The sequence below is a fragment of the Danio aesculapii genome, chromosome 16 (assembly GCF_903798145.1).
Source record: "Danio aesculapii chromosome 16, fDanAes4.1, whole genome shotgun sequence".
Classification (NCBI taxonomy): domain Eukaryota; kingdom Metazoa; phylum Chordata; class Actinopteri; order Cypriniformes; family Danionidae; genus Danio; species Danio aesculapii.
The window spans coordinates 3,933,736-3,950,597 of record NC_079450.1 but is presented as its reverse complement, the minus strand read 5'-3'; the positions used below and the strand labels follow the sequence as shown (position 1 = coordinate 3,950,597).

At 36.5% G+C, this 16,862-nt stretch overlaps 1 protein-coding gene across 1 annotated transcript in view; it reads left to right on the top strand.

Annotated features, from left to right (window-relative positions):
* The window catches only part of myom3 (myomesin 3), a 97,519-nt gene that overhangs the window by 30,138 nt on the left and 50,519 nt on the right, over window positions 1–16,862 (top strand). Inside the window, exons 10-12 of the mRNA XM_056475073.1 lie at window positions 7,272–7,455; window positions 9,127–9,301; window positions 11,602–11,741. Of these exons, the coding sequence (XP_056331048.1) occupies window positions 7,272–7,455; window positions 9,127–9,301; window positions 11,602–11,741 (499 nt within the window). The remainder of the gene's footprint in view (window positions 1–7,271; window positions 7,456–9,126; window positions 9,302–11,601; window positions 11,742–16,862) is intronic.

Sequence of the window (16,862 nt, the reverse complement as noted above, 5' to 3'; positions counted from 1 at the left end):
AGTTTCATTTTAAACCTCTTATAAGGGGTTATGTATGCTCTATGTATAACTTTGAAATGGATAAGGCGATGAGCTAAGTTTTTAGAGGTTAAAATTAGGTTAGCCCACACCCTGTCCCAGTCAATCGATAAGTTTAGATCTGTTAGTTCACGATTCCATATGAGTTTGACAGAGAGAGGCTTTGCAGTATGATCATTAAGTTTGCTATATATTACGGAAACAGATGGTCGACCAGAGGGTGGTGCGATCCAATCCCACATAGGATGAGAGGAAATAGGGGATGCCCAGGGAACACCATAGGCTTTGAGAGCAGAGCGTAATTGAAAGAAGACAAAGTATGATGATGCTGGTAAACAAAACTTAGTCCTTAATTCTTGAAATGAGCAGAGACCCTGGTTATCATACAAGTCACCGCATGTGTTTATGCCCAGTGTAGACCAAGAAGGCTGGACAAATGGCCGATTTCCACATAAGAGTTTAAAGTTGTGCCATAAGGGGGTATTGTTACAAAATTTAAAAGGTCCTCCCATAAGTCGTTCCACTCTTTTCCAAATCCTAATTGAATTGGCCACAATCGGCCAAATTTGTGTTTATCATTTTTATTTCCTATTCCAGCAAATAAGATATCTTGGAGTCTATGTGGTTTAACCTTGTCAGCTTCTATTACTCTCCATGAAACTTTAGATTGAGGATCAACCCAGATGTGAAGATCTTTAAGTCGAAACGACAAGTAATAAAATTCAAAATTTGGTACAGCCAATCCTCCTGAATATATAGAACGCTGTAATGTGACTAGTTTTATTCTGGGACGTTTGCCATTCCAGATAAACTGAGAAAGTATGGAATCAATCTCCTTAAAGTAACCTGGAGGGGGAGAAAGAGGCAGCATAGAGAAAAGAAAGTTAAGCCTAGGTAATAAATTCATTTTGACCGTGGAGATTTTGCCTTGAAGAGAGACTTTAAGATTATTCCACCTTTGAGTATCATTTTTAATCTTAACTAAAATGTTATTAAAATTATTTCTGGCAATTTTATGAATATCTTTACATATAGCTACACCCAAATATATGAAAGAATCTTTAATAGGAATGAATGAAGGGATAGGAGAATTAACTTTAACACTGTTGATTGGCATTAAAGCCGATTTGGTCCAGTTTATCTTGTACCCTGATAAACTACTGAAGTGATCAAATTCCTTGATTATACTGGTTACTGACACATCAAAATGGTCCAGAAATAAAATAATGTCATCAGCATATAGTGAAATAATATGATTATGGTCATGAATCTTAATCGGTGGGACATCAGAGTTTCTGATAGCTTGTGCTAGTGGTTCAAGGGATAAACAAAACAATAAAGGGGAAAGTGGACATCCCTGCCTTGTTCCACGCTGTAAAGAAAACGGGGGGGAAATAATGTTTCCGGTTAAAACTGATGCTTCAGGTGAGTGATAAAGTGTCTTAATCATAGCAATGTAATGTTCACCGAAACCAAAACACTGCAGAACTGCCCACATGTAGTTCCACTCCAGCCTATCAAAGGCTTTTTCTGCGTCTAATGAAAAAACCGCACACGGGTTTGGAAGAGAGTCTGCGAAATCAAGAACATGAAACAGTCGCCGCATATTATCAGCTGCATGACGTCCCTTAATGAAACCAGTTTGATCCTCCTTGATTAAGCTGTGAATTACCTTCTCCATGCGAAAGGCAAGAGTTTTAGCGTAAACTTTTAGATCACATGGGATCCAGTGATACTGGTCTGTAACTGGAACAATCTAACGAATCTTTACCCTTTTTAAGAAGCAATGAGATCAATGATGTTTTTTGGTCTCTATGAAATGTACCATATTTAATAGCAAAATTAAATGAATCAAGCATGAGAGTCCCTACCATATCCCATATTTCTAAATATAATTCAGGAGGGAGGCCATCTAGGCCCGGTGACTTGCCCTTCTGAAGGCTTTTTAGTGCTTCATGAAGCTCCTTCAGGCTTAACGGGGCCTCCAGAGAGTCTTTATCTATTTGTGTGATGCAAGGCATTTCTAATTTATCCAAGTACTCCTTACAAGCTAACTCATCAAAATTAGTTTCTGTTTTGTATAAATTGGTGTAATACCCTTTAAATATGTTGTTAATTGTTATAGGATTTATGGTTACCTGGTCATCTGGAGATTTTATTGCGCTAATGTATGCTTTAGATTCACATTCTTTCAGCCTGAGGGCTAATAAGTGGCTAGGTCTCTCGGATTCATAATAGTATTTTTGCCTCGTCCTGTGCAATATAAACTCTGCCTTTGATTGTGAAAGTAAGTCATATTCCTCTTTCAAGGAGAGCAATTGTGTTGCTTGTTGATCAGAAAAGTTTTGTTTTTGTAAGTTTTGTAAACATTGGATCTTATTTTCTAATTGTGTAAATTGTCGGGTTCTTGCTTTGGCTAGAGCAGATGAAAAAGATATACAGAATCCTCGTATTATACACTTTGCCGTTTCCCACAGTATTTGAGGGTCTACCTCACCAGATATATTCCTTTCGAGAAATTCCTTTATATGATCTTTTAGCGATTTAATGAATGACTGATTATTTAGCAGTGATGTATTAAAACGCCATCTAGGGGCCTTGGTCTTAATGTTGGAAAGGTGAACATTACATAATACTGCAGAATGATCAGACAATAAAATTGGTAATATAGAGATGGAAGGATTAAGAGGAATTAGAGATGGGCTGAGAAATATGTAATCTATCCTAGAGAAAGTTTTATGTCTATTAGAAAAAAAAGTGAAGTCCTTAGATTTAGCATTTTGGATTCTCCAAAGATCGATCACGTTAAGTTCAGTGATAAATTTATTCAGTAACTTAGAGGATGTATTAGCTGCAGTATCAGGGTGAGATTTATCCAGTGCAGGATTTAAGACAGCATTAAAATCACCGCCCATCACTAAAGGACAATCAATCTGCTCAAGTAATATATTGGAAATATCTGTAAAAAATTTACTGTCTGCTTCATTCGGACCATAGATAGAGACCAGTGCTAATCTGTCATTATGTATTTTACAGCGTATAAAGACAAATCTACCTTCCTCATCATTCCCAGTATGTTCAATGGTTAACTGTAACTTCCTATGAACTAAGATGAGCACCCCCTTAGTTTTATTATGTGCACAAGAGTAGGCTGCCAATTTGTAAAACTTATTTTGGAAACGTGCCACATCGCATTGTTTTAAATGTGCAACTTACATTTCTATGGTAACCTCACGCATGTAAATTCAAACAACATTCATGAGTGGCGATGGCAAAAACAAAAAAAATCATATTAATATTATATATATTATTATTATTAATATTATTATTATTATATTTGCTTATTTTTTAATTGTACATGGACATAAATAAAGGTTTTGTTATATGCACACACCCCCAATGGCTCTTTAAATAAATGCATTTGATAAAAAAAAATCAGAAATGGCTCTTTGTGGGAAAAAAGGTTCCCGACCCCTGCTCTAGGGAAACAACGGCTGTGCCGGCCTCACGGTGTTCGAGTGGAAAGAGAGGGGAGGGGGTGGTGGGGTGATTGTGGTGTTTGGTCAGTTGGCTCCATGCCGCCTCTAGCAATATGCCGCCTTGGGCAACTGTCAAGATAATACAAATAATTCTCCGTTTGTATGTGTATTCAGAGGGGGAAAGCCCCGCCCATTAGTGACCATCTCTCCCGCATTAGCGTAAACAGCTCTAAGTGACAAGCAGCCGTCTGCCATTAGAGTTTTGAAACTGCCACTATGCTGACACACAAGCATTTGTAGCTCCAGCCTCTTTTGAATAAAGCACAATCTCATTTAAATTTAAAGCGACAGTCACCAAAACGACGCATTTTGGATCAAAGCTTAAAAGGGTCAGTTTCAGAGAGTTATAAAACATTATATGTGTGGTATATTGAGCTGAAACTTCACACACACTCTAGAGACATCAGAGACGCATTTTACACTTTGTAAAAGTGGGCATAATAGGACCGCTTTAATACTGTATTTCAATGCTATGTTTTCTTGGAGAATTTGAGACAGAAACGCATTTTGCAAATGTAAATTTTATTGTACATAAAAGTGGAAAGACGGGGGGGGGAACGGTGGCTAGTGGTTAGCACCGTCGCCTCATAGCAAGAAGGTTGCTGGTTTGAGTCCCGGCTGGGTCAGGTGGCATTTCTGTGTGTTTGTTAGCGTGGGTTTCCCCTTGTGCTCCGCATTCCCCCACAGTCCAAACACATGTGCTATAGGGAAATTGATGAACTAAATTAGCCGTATTAGTGTGTGTGTGAATTTGATTGTGTATGGGTGTTTCCCAGTACTGGGTTGCAGCTGGAAGGGCATCCGCTGTGTAAAACATATGCTGGAGTAGTTGGCGGTTCGTTCTGCAGTGGCGACCCCTGATAAATCAGGGACTAAGCTGAAGGAAAATGAATGAATGAAATTGAAAGACATTCTAATACAGCTGCATTGCGTCACTTTCTCTAAATATATATATATATATATATATATATATACACACACACACACACACAGTGAATTATCTGCATTTGTGCAAATCCAATAACTCCAGCAGATATTAAATTAGATTGGTGGAAAGTTAATGTTATAGAGCAAATAAAATGAGCCAACAGGCTTAACGCAGAGCTGGGTTTTTTTTTAAGTTGAGCTTGACGGTTTGAGGAGCTCGCGGCGCTGCAGAAGGTCACGATCCTGCCGTTTTTTGAGCTAGTTTTAAAGTTGGAGAAGATCTCTGGTGGCTCAGAGTGTAAAAGTGCTGGCAGTAAAGCGATCTTCAATATGAGCCGGTGAAAAAGCTCTGTAATGAGCAGAAAACGCGCGCTCACTGCCACAGGACATGCACTTTATTGGACTTTTTATAAGCAGCACCATAATAAAACTGTCTAGTTCATCGGGATCATCTGAAACTGTGGGGGCAGAAATACATATATATGAAAAAGATTTAAATTTGCGTTTACCACCGGGCACGTTTTATTATAGAGAATATTGCAATGCTTGTTCTTCATAGGGACTTTATGCGGGTGTAATTTATAGGTGAAAAGGGAATTATGCATATTAAAAAAGTAAATACAGAAATTAGACAGAAAAAAGGCTTCATTTTATGGGGAAAACTGGGGAAATGTTGGTCCTTTTTTCATGAAATAATAAATCATAATCTGTATAGGTAAAAATACATTATTCAATATTAATATTAAAGAGAAATATACATATAACTTTAGTGTATATCTTTAATGGGTTGTCAAAGACCTCCAATCCTAACATCTCGACAGTGACCGTAATAGTGTCTTTGCCGTTTTCACTTCCGGAACATTCACGATCCTCAAGTTAGCCCTTCCAAATCCTCAACGTGATCAAGCAGAGATGTGTTCTGAGTTTGTGAAGTTTTTATAGCATTTTCAGCTGCTTGTCACCTTCTCAAAGTTTTCCCCAGATGGCTTTAAAAGCCCTTAATGGACTCTCTTAACGCATTCACAGGCTTTGTAAGGACCCGATAGATTCCCGAATTAAGACAGAGATATCTTCCCTGATTCAAACATGCTGTTCGGTTAATTCCGAAATCAACAGGTCTGTGGATATGGATGGTTTTTCATTGTTGGAGGTGGCAACCATGGCTGCTAACTTGCCAGCGATGCTAATGGTTGATCTGGTTGTCGGTGGAGCTAAAGGATGAGCTTGCTTCGGCTTAGAATTACTCATATTTTAGCTGGGAATGTCAATTAACAGTAACTGACAATGTTTAACATTATTAATGTTAATAATGGACAGGATTAGAGTTTTCTAAATTAAATGTACTGTACAAACAGTTTTTGTTTTATGGTGTGCTGCTAAAGCACTTATAGGCAGGGATTTATGTTTTGTTAGAAATTGCATCTTAAAAAGTCATTAAAATGAATTCAAAACAAACTTGGTCACGTGTCATTTCAAAGTGTATTTGCAAGCAGTTCAATGATCATTTTAGACATTAAAAATAAATAGTAGTAGGAAAATAAATAAAAAGTAGGAATAACATAATTAAATTGTAGTGAACTAACTGAATTTCATTGGATAAAGGTAACTTGAAAAATTGAGTAAATCCAACTTAATTTGATTGTTCAAACTCAACACATAAATTGAGTAAATTCAACTTAATTTAAATGTTAAAATCCAACACAAATAAATTGAGTAGATTCGACTTAATTTGATTGTTTAAATCCAACACATATAAATTGAGTAAATTCAACTAAAATTGTTTGCTTAATTTTAACCTAATTCAATTATTTGCAACAGCTTGCCTTAAAAAAATTAAGTAAATCCAATGAATCATTTTTTTCAGTGTAGCGATGTGGGTTGGGAGCCCTTTTTCCACATATCTTACTTTTTCATAGCTATACCAGAAGTCTCCAACTTTATAAATATCTTTAATACATATACAGCTGAAGTCAGAATTATTAGCCCCCCTGTATATTTTTCCCCAATTTCTATTTAACGGAGAGCAGATTATTTTCAACACATTTCTAATCATAATAGCTTTAATAACTCATTTCTAATAACTGATTTATTTTCTCTTTGTCATGATGACAGTAAATAATATTAGACTAGATATTCTTCAAGACACTTCTATACAGCTTAAAGTGACATTTAAAGGCTGAACTAGGTTAACTAGGTTAACCAGGCAGGTTAGGCTAATTAGGTATAATTACTGTATAACGATGGTTTTTGACTATCGGAAAAAATAAAGCTTAAAGGAGCTAATAATTTTGACCTTAAAATGGCTTTTAAAAAATTAAAAACTGCTTTTATTCTAGCTGAAATAAAACAAACAAGACTTTTTCCAGAAGAAAAAATATTATCAGACATACTGTGAAAATTTCCTTGCTCTGTTAAACATCATTTGAGAAATATTTAAATAAGAAAGAAAAATTAAAAGGGGGCTAATAATCCTGACTTCATCTGTATATAGGGAGTATGGAGAGAGGCTTCCTATGCAAGTGTATCTTTATTCTATAAATCAATCTGAGAAAATTAGTTATGCCAAATTAGTTATTATGTACTTTTTAAACATAATAATAATAGCAACATATAGCAAATTATATCTATAAATATCTGTACGCACACATTATTTAATACTCAATGTATTTCAATGGCTTGTTGAGAGATTTAGAGACAGAAAAAGCTTCTTCAAGTGTACTGTAAGTAGCTTTAGTTTAAATGATTCATGAATAAAAGTGTGGATGTTTATCCTGTCGTATTTTTCAGTCAATATCAGGAACTGAGAGCTGGCATCTGGCTAGTATGGATATGACAGTATTGTCTACCAGATTCTCTGCGTTTGACCAGCAGAAGGGAAAATCTTACTCCTACCGCGTTCGATCCGTCAACAAGTATGGAATCAGCGAACCGTCTCTTCCCAGTGAGCCCGTCTCGCTCGGACAACCACAAGGTGAACATTTCCTTCTTTATTTATTATTTATGTTCCTCCAGACATGTTTGACTCTCCTTTGTTTCATGCAACATTAAAGAGGAATCATAAATGTTTATTTCCCTCATCTCTCTGATGTTTACAAGCAGTCATAACCTCTAAAATCATACTGTACACAACAACTGCATCTATCAATTATTTAAATTAAGATTCTTTTTCAAAACAATACCCAAGAGCTGTTTAACAGAGCAAAAAGAGTTCTCACATAGCAAAGTTTTGTTCAAAAAAAATTTTTTTTACATTTATTTATTTATATATATTTGTTTATTTATTTATGTATTTAAATTTATTTTTATTTATGTGGTAATATTTACTTATTTGTTTATTTATTTCTTTATATTTATGTATTTGTATTTATTTGTTTATTTATTTATATTTATTTATGCATTTATTATTTATTTGTTTATTTATGTATTTATTTAAACATTTATTTGTTTGATTGTTTTTATGTTTATATTTATTTATGTATTTAAATTGATATATTTATTGTTTATTTATTTTTTTATTTATGTATTGTATTTATTTATTTATTTGTTTGTTTGTTTGTGTATTTATATTTATTAATTTTTTTATATTTATTTATGTATTTATATTTATTAATTTGTTTAATTTTTTTATTTATATTTATGTATTTTTATATATTAATTTATGTATTTTTATTTATTTATTATATTTATTTATTTATATATTTATTTATTTTTATGTATTTGTATTTATTTTTATATTTTTATCTATTATGTTTATTTATGTATTTAAATTTATTTTTTATGTTTATTTATGTATTTATATTTGTTTATTTATATTTATGTATTTATATTTATTTATTTGTTTATTTATATTTTTATTGATTTATTTATTTTTATTTATTTTTAAGGTTTTTTTTCACAGTTTCCTATTATTTTTCTTCATTTTTATTTTTTATTCATTATATGAATAATGTTTTTTACAATCAGTATTAGTAAATATACTGTAAGTTAAATTGTGGCCAATGTTACCGGTCGAAACCTAAAGTGATTATGAGGTCTTAAAATTTATGGAAAGAGTCTTATGTATTGAAAATATATTGAAAATCTTTTATTTTTTTATTTAACTATTAATATTATTTATTTATTTATTTACAGTCTCCTATTATTTTTTTAAATTTATTTTAGTTTGGCTGGAATAAAAAATTATAATAATAAAAACAACTGCAATAAAATTAATAATAATAACAATAATAATAAAAATGTAGGAGTTTGCATGTTCTCCCTGTGTTAGCGTGGGTTTGAATAATTGAAGTAAAGTAAGTAAAGGTTTATTTATGTAGCACCTTTCCCAGACATTGAGTCACAAAGTGCTTTACAATAAGAGAAAACAAGTAAAAGAACACATATTAATAAAAGAAAACAAACTAAATTGGTCATAGTGGACGAATGTGAAGGAGTGTTTCCCAGTGATGGGTTGCAGCTGGAAGGGCATCCGCTGTGTAAAACATATGCTGGATAAGTTGGTGGTTCAGAAGTCCACTACTGAGTCCACTAAGTGCACATTAAGTCAAATTTAGTGCACTTCTAATTGATAAGGCGTGTGTGTGTGCGTGTGTGCGTGTGCGTGTGTTACAGCTGATATTGGTTTTGTTTCTCTGTGTTTTAGGAGTTCCTGCTCCACCAAGTGGTGTTTTGCCGATGCGAGACACGGACAGCTCCGTGCTGCTGCAGTGGAAGGAGCCCGCGGTGGCAGAAGGCATTGTGGGATACTATCTGTACTGCAGCGAGGCTGGAAGCGGACAGTGGAAAACCATCAATAATAAGCCCATCACCAAAACCAGGTCTGTGCTTCTGCATCTCGTCTCTTTACTCCTGATCTTAAAGAAACACTCCACTTTTAATTTGGAAATAGCCTCATTTTAGGCAAGGCAAGTTTATTTATATAGCATATCTATCATACACAATGGCAAATAAACAAGATTAAAAGAAGCAAGTATAAGACAACAAACAAAACTAAAATGTGTTAAAACAGGTTTTAAAGGAATGAAAAAGAAAAAAGACATAATAGTGTGATCTGTCTGATGTAGCACAGTGCTCATTCAGTAAAGGCACGGCTAAACAGGTGAGTTTTATCATTCTTTAATCCATTTAGCCGATCTCCGGGTCTGGCTGGAGCACTTTTAGCTTAGCTTAGCATAGATCATTGAATCAGATTAGACCATTAGCATCTCGTTTATACTATGTCTAGTGGTATGATAATGTTTGCCTGAATTATTCTGTGAATATCGGTGTGATGCGATATGGTGGCTCAGTGTCACCTCACAGCAAGAAGGTCGCTGGTTCGAGTTCCAGCCGGGCCAGTTGGCATTTCTATGTGGAGTTTGCATGTTCTGCCTGTGTTTGCGTGGGTTTCTTCCGCATGCTCTGGTTTCCCCCACAGTCCAAACACATGCGCTATGAGGAATTGATGAACTAAATTGGCCTTAGTGTATGAGTATGTGTCGGTGTGTATGAATGAGCTGTATGGGTGTTTTCCAGTGCTGGGTTGTGGCTGAAAGGGCATCCGCTGCATAAAACACACATTTCCTGGAAGAAACTCACACGAACAAGGGGAGAACATGCATACTCCACACAAAAATGCCAACTGGCCCAGCCGGGACTCTAACCAGCGACCTTCTTGCTGTGAGGCCACAGTGCTAACCACTGAGCCACCATTTTGCCTTGAAATGACATTAATTTTATTTATTAAAATGAACTTACAGTAAAAACATAAACGATCTCATTAATAACACAACTGAGGTCAGAGCTGAATACATTAAGCTGCACCTGCCCTTGTCCTGATTTGCTCGCCAATGTCTTGTGCATTGCTTTTATCCGTCAAGTGACAGTATTTACATTTTAAAAAAATCTCTGGTCTACACTACCTGATAAAAGTCTTGCCGTCGATCCCAGTTGTAAGAGCAACAAATAATAACTTGACTTCTAGTTGATCATGTGTAAAAGTGGCAGGAGGTGATTTTCCCATGAATCATCTGTTGAACTGCATCCCAATCATCACCAATACTGCAGAAGACCTACTGAACCAGCATGGAGCCAAGATTCTCACAGAAATCAGTCAAGTTTGGTGAAGGAAACATCATGGTTTGGGGTTACATTCAATATGGGGGCGTGCAAGAGATCTGAGAGTGGATGATCAACATCAACAGCCTGAGGTGTCAAGACATTTGTGCTGCACATTACATTACAAACCACAGGAGAGGGACAAATTCTTCAGCAGGATAGCGCTCCTCATACTTCAGCCTCCACATCAAAGCTCCTGAAAGCAAAGAAGGTCAAGGTGCTCCAGGATTGGCCAGCCCAGTCACCAGAAATGAACATTATTGAGCATGTCTGGGGTAAGATGGAGGAGGAGGCATTGAAGATGAATCCAAAGAGTCTTGATGAACTCTGGGAGTCCTGCAAGAACGCTTTCTTTGCCATTCCAGATGACTTTATTAATCAGTGATTTGAGTCATTGCAGAGATGTATGGATGCAGTCCTCCAAGCTCATGATGGAGTCAGACACAATATTCATTCTGTTTCCACTGCAGCATGACCACATATTCTATACTGGACATTATTGAAGGTTCAGTGACAAGACTTTTGTCTAAGCACAGTCAGACCTTACTGTCCTAATGAAATCATTAAAAATCAAGGCATGATCATATTTTATTGTGGTCAAATAAGCCTAATCTAGAGGCCTTTACCTTTCATATAAGCCACTTCTGATACCAAATGATCAACTAGAAGTAAAGTTATTATTTGCTGCTCCTAAAACATGGATAGGCGACAAGACTTTTGTCAGGTAGTGTATATGTTACTTGTGTATATGTACAGTAGGTAGGTTTTTTCTTTACTGTGTTTGTGCTGTATCCTGTGTAATCTGTTGATTACTGCATATGAATATATAAGAACATTTATGCTGTAAGTTTGTGTGTTTTGTAATTAGTTGTTATTTGTTATAAAGTGTTAAAACCAACTAAAAAAAAAGAGTTCGAGAAAGCCTGTACAATACATACCCCAGCAGAAAATTTGACTAAAGCATTCTGCATCGAGCATTCTCACTGAAAGTGCTTTAGTTAAACATGTCTTCTTCCCTCAGGTTCACCGTTGACGGCCTGAAGAGCAATAAGCAGTATGTGTTTCGGGTGAAGTCTGTGGGCGTATCTGGAAACAGCATCTACTCTGAAGAGTCTCCTGTCATTCGAGTCAAAGCAGCGCTGAGTAAGAGTTTGACCAGCTGCTGAACCAGAAAGCTTTAAACATGACGCCGGCTTTTCTTAAGTGCACCTGACTGTCTGCATACACTCTAGATAACTGTTTATGTATTTATAAAGCTGTGAGGTAGAGAGAGAGAGACAGAGACAGCGTTTGGGCTGTTTTGACTGGCCTCAGTTACACTAATAAACCTTCAAACTGCCTAGAGGTACTGTAACAACAATAACAGATACCCTCGCAACCATCTAGCAATGCCATGCCATAATTTTTTGGTCCCACTTTATATAAAGTGAAATTAACTACTATGTACTTACATCAAAATATAAATACAATGTGCTTACGCTTTGTTCATAATGTATTGTAGAACACTTTTGATGCTCTTTAGGGGGAATAATGGTACGGTTAGGGCAGGGATAGGCAAACTCGATCCTGGAGGGCCGGTGTCCTGCATAGTTTTGCTCCAACCCTAATCAAACACACCTGCTTGTAGCTTTCTAGTGATCTTGAAGACACTAATTAGGGTGTTCAGGTGTGTTTGATTAGGGTTGGAGCAAAACTCTGCAGGGACACCGGCCCTCGAGGATCAAGTTTGCCCATGCCAGGGTTAGGGAGAGGTTTGGTGGTATGCGTAAGTTTAAAGCTGTGTTAAAGTGTAAAGGATGGTGTAATCATTAAAGATGTAAAAAATCATTAAAGATGTAGTTATATGCAGGTATTTAATCAAGCATAAACACATGTATTTACACAACGAGCACATCGTAATGCAATATTAATTTCAGTGTAAGTACATATTAATTAAGGCCACTTAATATAAAGTGGGACCAATTTATTTTGGACAAAGGCTCTATCTATGAGTATCAAACACACGTCAACCAGAAGGAAGAAAGGAAGAAAGGAAGAAAGGAAGGAAGGAAGGAAGGAAGGAAGGAAGGAAGGAAGGAAGGAAGGGAGAGAGAGACAGAAAGAAAGACTGTTTCTTTAAGTCCATGATTCCACTATCATTACTTAATACACAGAAGATATAGTTTCAATAGTTATTACATCAACCAAAAGTTAACACTGGGATGTTTTGACTTGGTTCAGTTAATCTATTAAGCCTACAAACTGCCTAGCAATTATGTAACAACAATAACAAATGCCCTAGCAACCATCTAGCAATGCCATGACATATAATAATTGGTCACGCCCACATAAATTGATGCAACCTTCATTACTGAAATGAAAGATGATAGTTGCGTCCCAAATGTCACACTATGCACTTATGCACTATTTACTTACGCACTTACCCACTCGACAGCATAGCATTTTTACTAAGCGGAAATACAAACTGATTCCCTGATGACGTTTGACAGTCACCAAATTATTGAAATACATGACCAAAAAAACTAATTATACCTGCCTTTTTATATTTACACTCACCGGCCACTTTATTAGGTACACCATACTAGTACTGCGTTGGACCCCCTTTGCCTTCAGAACTGCCTTAATCCTTCATGGCATAGATTCAACAAGGTTCTGGAAATATTCCTTTGAGATTTTGCTCCATATTGACATGATAGCATCACGCAGTTGCTGCAGATTTGTCGGCTGCACATGCATGATGCAAATCTCCCGTTCCACCACATCCCAAATGTGCTCTATTGGATTGAGAAATGGTGACTGTGGAGGCCATTTGAGTACAGTGAACTCATTGTTATGATCAAGAAACCAGTCTGAAGGGATTTGGGCTTTATGATGGAGCGTTATCCTGCTGGAAGTAGCCATCAGAAGATGGAGACACTGAGGTCATAAAGGGATGGACATGGTCAGCAACAATACTCAGGTAGGCTGTGGCGTCGTCACGATGCTCAATTGGTACTAATGGGCCCAAAATATGCCAAAAAAAAAATCCCCCACACCATTACACCACCACCACCAGCCTGAAACATTGATACAAGGCAGGATGGATCCATGCTTTCATGTTGTTGATGCCAAATTCTGACCCGACCATCCGAATGTGGCAGCATGGAGACTCATCAGACCAGGCAACGTTTCTAAAATCTTCTATTGTCCAGTTTTGGTGAGCCTGTGTGAATTGTAGCCTCAGTTTCCTGTTCTTAGCTGACAGTAGTGGCACCCGGTGTGGTCTTTTGCTGCTCTAGCCCATCCGCCTCAAGGTTAGATGTGTTGTGTGTTCAGAGATGCTCTTCTGCAGACCTCGGTTGTAACGAGTGCTTATTTGAGTTACTGTTGCCTTTCTATTAGCTGGAACCAGTCTGGTCATTCTCCTCTGATCTCTGATCGCATTTGCGTCCACAGAACTGCAGCTCACTGGATATTCGCCTATTTCAGATCATTCTCTGTAAACCCTAGAGATGGTTGTGCGTGAAAATCCCAGTAGATCAGCAGTTTCTGAAATACTCAGACCAGCCTGTCTGGCACCAACAACCATGCCACGATCAAAGTCACTTAAATCCCCTTTCTTCCTCATTCTGATGCTCAGTTTGACCTGCAGCAGATCGTCTTGACCATGTCTACATGCCTAAATGCATTGAGTTGCTGCCATGTGATTGGCCGATTAGAAATTTGCATTAATGAGCAGTTGGACAGAAGTACCTAATAAAGTGGCCAGACAATGTATGTAGACAATAATATTTTTTTTCCATTTTAATCCTTTAGTTTTTCATAATTAAATAAGTTTGTGTACTGATGTGCATCCCAGTGTGTGTATTAAGCAATGTGTACAGTACGTGCATTTTGGACCCGCATAGGCGCATATCACTAACTCACTCTTTAAATAAGGCAAGTTTTGTAGTATAAAACTTGTAAATAGCACATTAAAACTTGCGCCATTGACTTTAGAGCAGCTTTTAGTTGGATAATGGTCTATTTCAGTCACCTCAAAATAGCAATGCACCAACAATGCACCTTAACACACCTTCTTTTCAGACCGGCATGCCTATGTGTGCACAAATAAGCGCAAATACATTTGCTATTTAAACAATTTGACACAAAACATGAAATTAAACCCTGCACCAGGCTGAAAATAGCAAAAAAACTAGTGTCGCACCTGGCGCCACATTGCACCGGTGCATGATAGCATCCATTATGTTATTTTACTGATTTAAAAACATCCAAAAATTACATGCATCACCTTTAAAGTGCAAAATAAGGACCAAGAAAGATACACAGCACTTTAAAAGCACATTCGACAGATAGCACACTGTACTGCCACCCTCATTTGGACAATAATATGAATAGTGTTGACATGCCTGTATACTTTGATTAAAATTAGCCCACGCCACCAATATTAATACTGCTATTATGAGCTTAATCACATTATTTATTATTATTGCATTTACATCAGGTAAAGTTTAACAGCAATATTACAAAAATCCCTCTATAATCACGTTAAGATGGTCCATGTAAACGTGTTCATTGTCTTGAGAGAAGATGAAAGTCCGCTTGTGTTTTCTGTAGTCAGTTACTGCTGGTGTGTGCTTTAATCTTCATCATACTGTATGCAGAGGAGCTTTACATGTGATGTTCATTCATTCAGACTCTCCTGCATTAATGTGAGGTCAGATCAGGACAAACGCTCCATCTGTGAGCATCAAACACCAGAACAAAACAAAAAAGCTTTCTTGCAAGTCCATGATTCCATTATCCTCTCACTCAAAACGTTTCATGAATTATTACAGTGACCAGAAGTTCCCACCCATCACTGTCTGATCATATTAATGGAGCTAAAGCCCAGGGGTTTTCAGTACTTTTAGCTGAAGCCTCTCTTCAGTTTATGCAGTTTTGCCACATTTGGAGCTAATCAAATGCACATAAATAACTAGATGCAAAAAAAAAATAGTTTTAATTGCCTGATGGAGGTAGTTGAGATTGCATGTCAGCAAAAAAAGAATAGGAATAGGTTTTAATCTTTGTTTCTGTGTTAAGGGAATGCAGTATTGGAGCCTTTATGCCAAATTTACAATCCTTAAATTGATCGTGCATTATGTTTAAGGGTTTGTGCTGAATTAATTGCTGTGGTTTTAATGTTTAGAGTTAAAAGGTTGAAACAAATCCAACGCAGGACGCACTGGGCTGCAGCAAAAGTGATGTAGCTTTTTAAACATACATTTAAGTGTGAATTTAAAGTTATAAACATGACTAAATACATTTTAAGATTAAAAAAATGACAACACTGAAACCCAAAACCATATATTCAAATAAATAAATAAATAAATAAATATTAAATTACATAAATAAGTATATATGAGCAATATCACACTCGTAGCAGTGCGATATGGCTGTATATCAGCACTGGTGTGAGCCGTGCGTTGGCACGAGGCCACAGGCCGAAATAGTGTAAGGTTTTTGGTTAGCGCCAAAATAGTGTAAGGTTTATAATCTAATGAATACATATTACACCTCTTTAACATTATTAAATGTAGATGCTGAATCACTGAAATGTGTTGGTTTGCTCTGAGTCACAGATCTAGAGTTCAGTTTTAACTGGTTTATTTTATTTTCTAGATCTGAGGTGAACTATCTGCTGCTGCTTTCAGCATATGGCAGTAAATGTGTTGTAAAATGGCACTCCTTTAGGCTCGATCGTTAGACTCACTCCTGTTGCTCCTCAATCTGGCAATCTGCACTTGCATTTGTTTTGATCCAGGAATGCAATACCTAGTTCAACCTCTGGGTGTCAAACGTACATACTGCACCTTTAATGGTTGTCACAAAAACCCAGTTGATATATATTAGTGAATATACCTGCCGTAACCGCAGTCACCATCATGAAGCAACATTATCATCTCTGAAAGAGAATTTTGTTTGCTCAACATAATATAAATACAGTAATCCAGCCTTCGCTACCAATAGCCCCTCCCCTTAATTAGCAGCTCCTCCTCAATGTATTGTAGGTAATATTAGACATTAGACTAGCTACGCACAGTTCTGCACTAAGAATTTTTACCAGAAGTAGTAGACCATCCGGGTAACTTTGGAAAGCTAATTTTTAGCATACTATGATATTCTATTTTTTAAAGATTTATTTTTGGCCTTTTTGCCTTTATTAGATAGGACAGTTGGAGAGAGAGAGAGAGAGAGAGAGAGAGAGAGAGAGAGAGACTATGGAATAAAATCACTGTCATAAATATTTCGTGCGTAAAT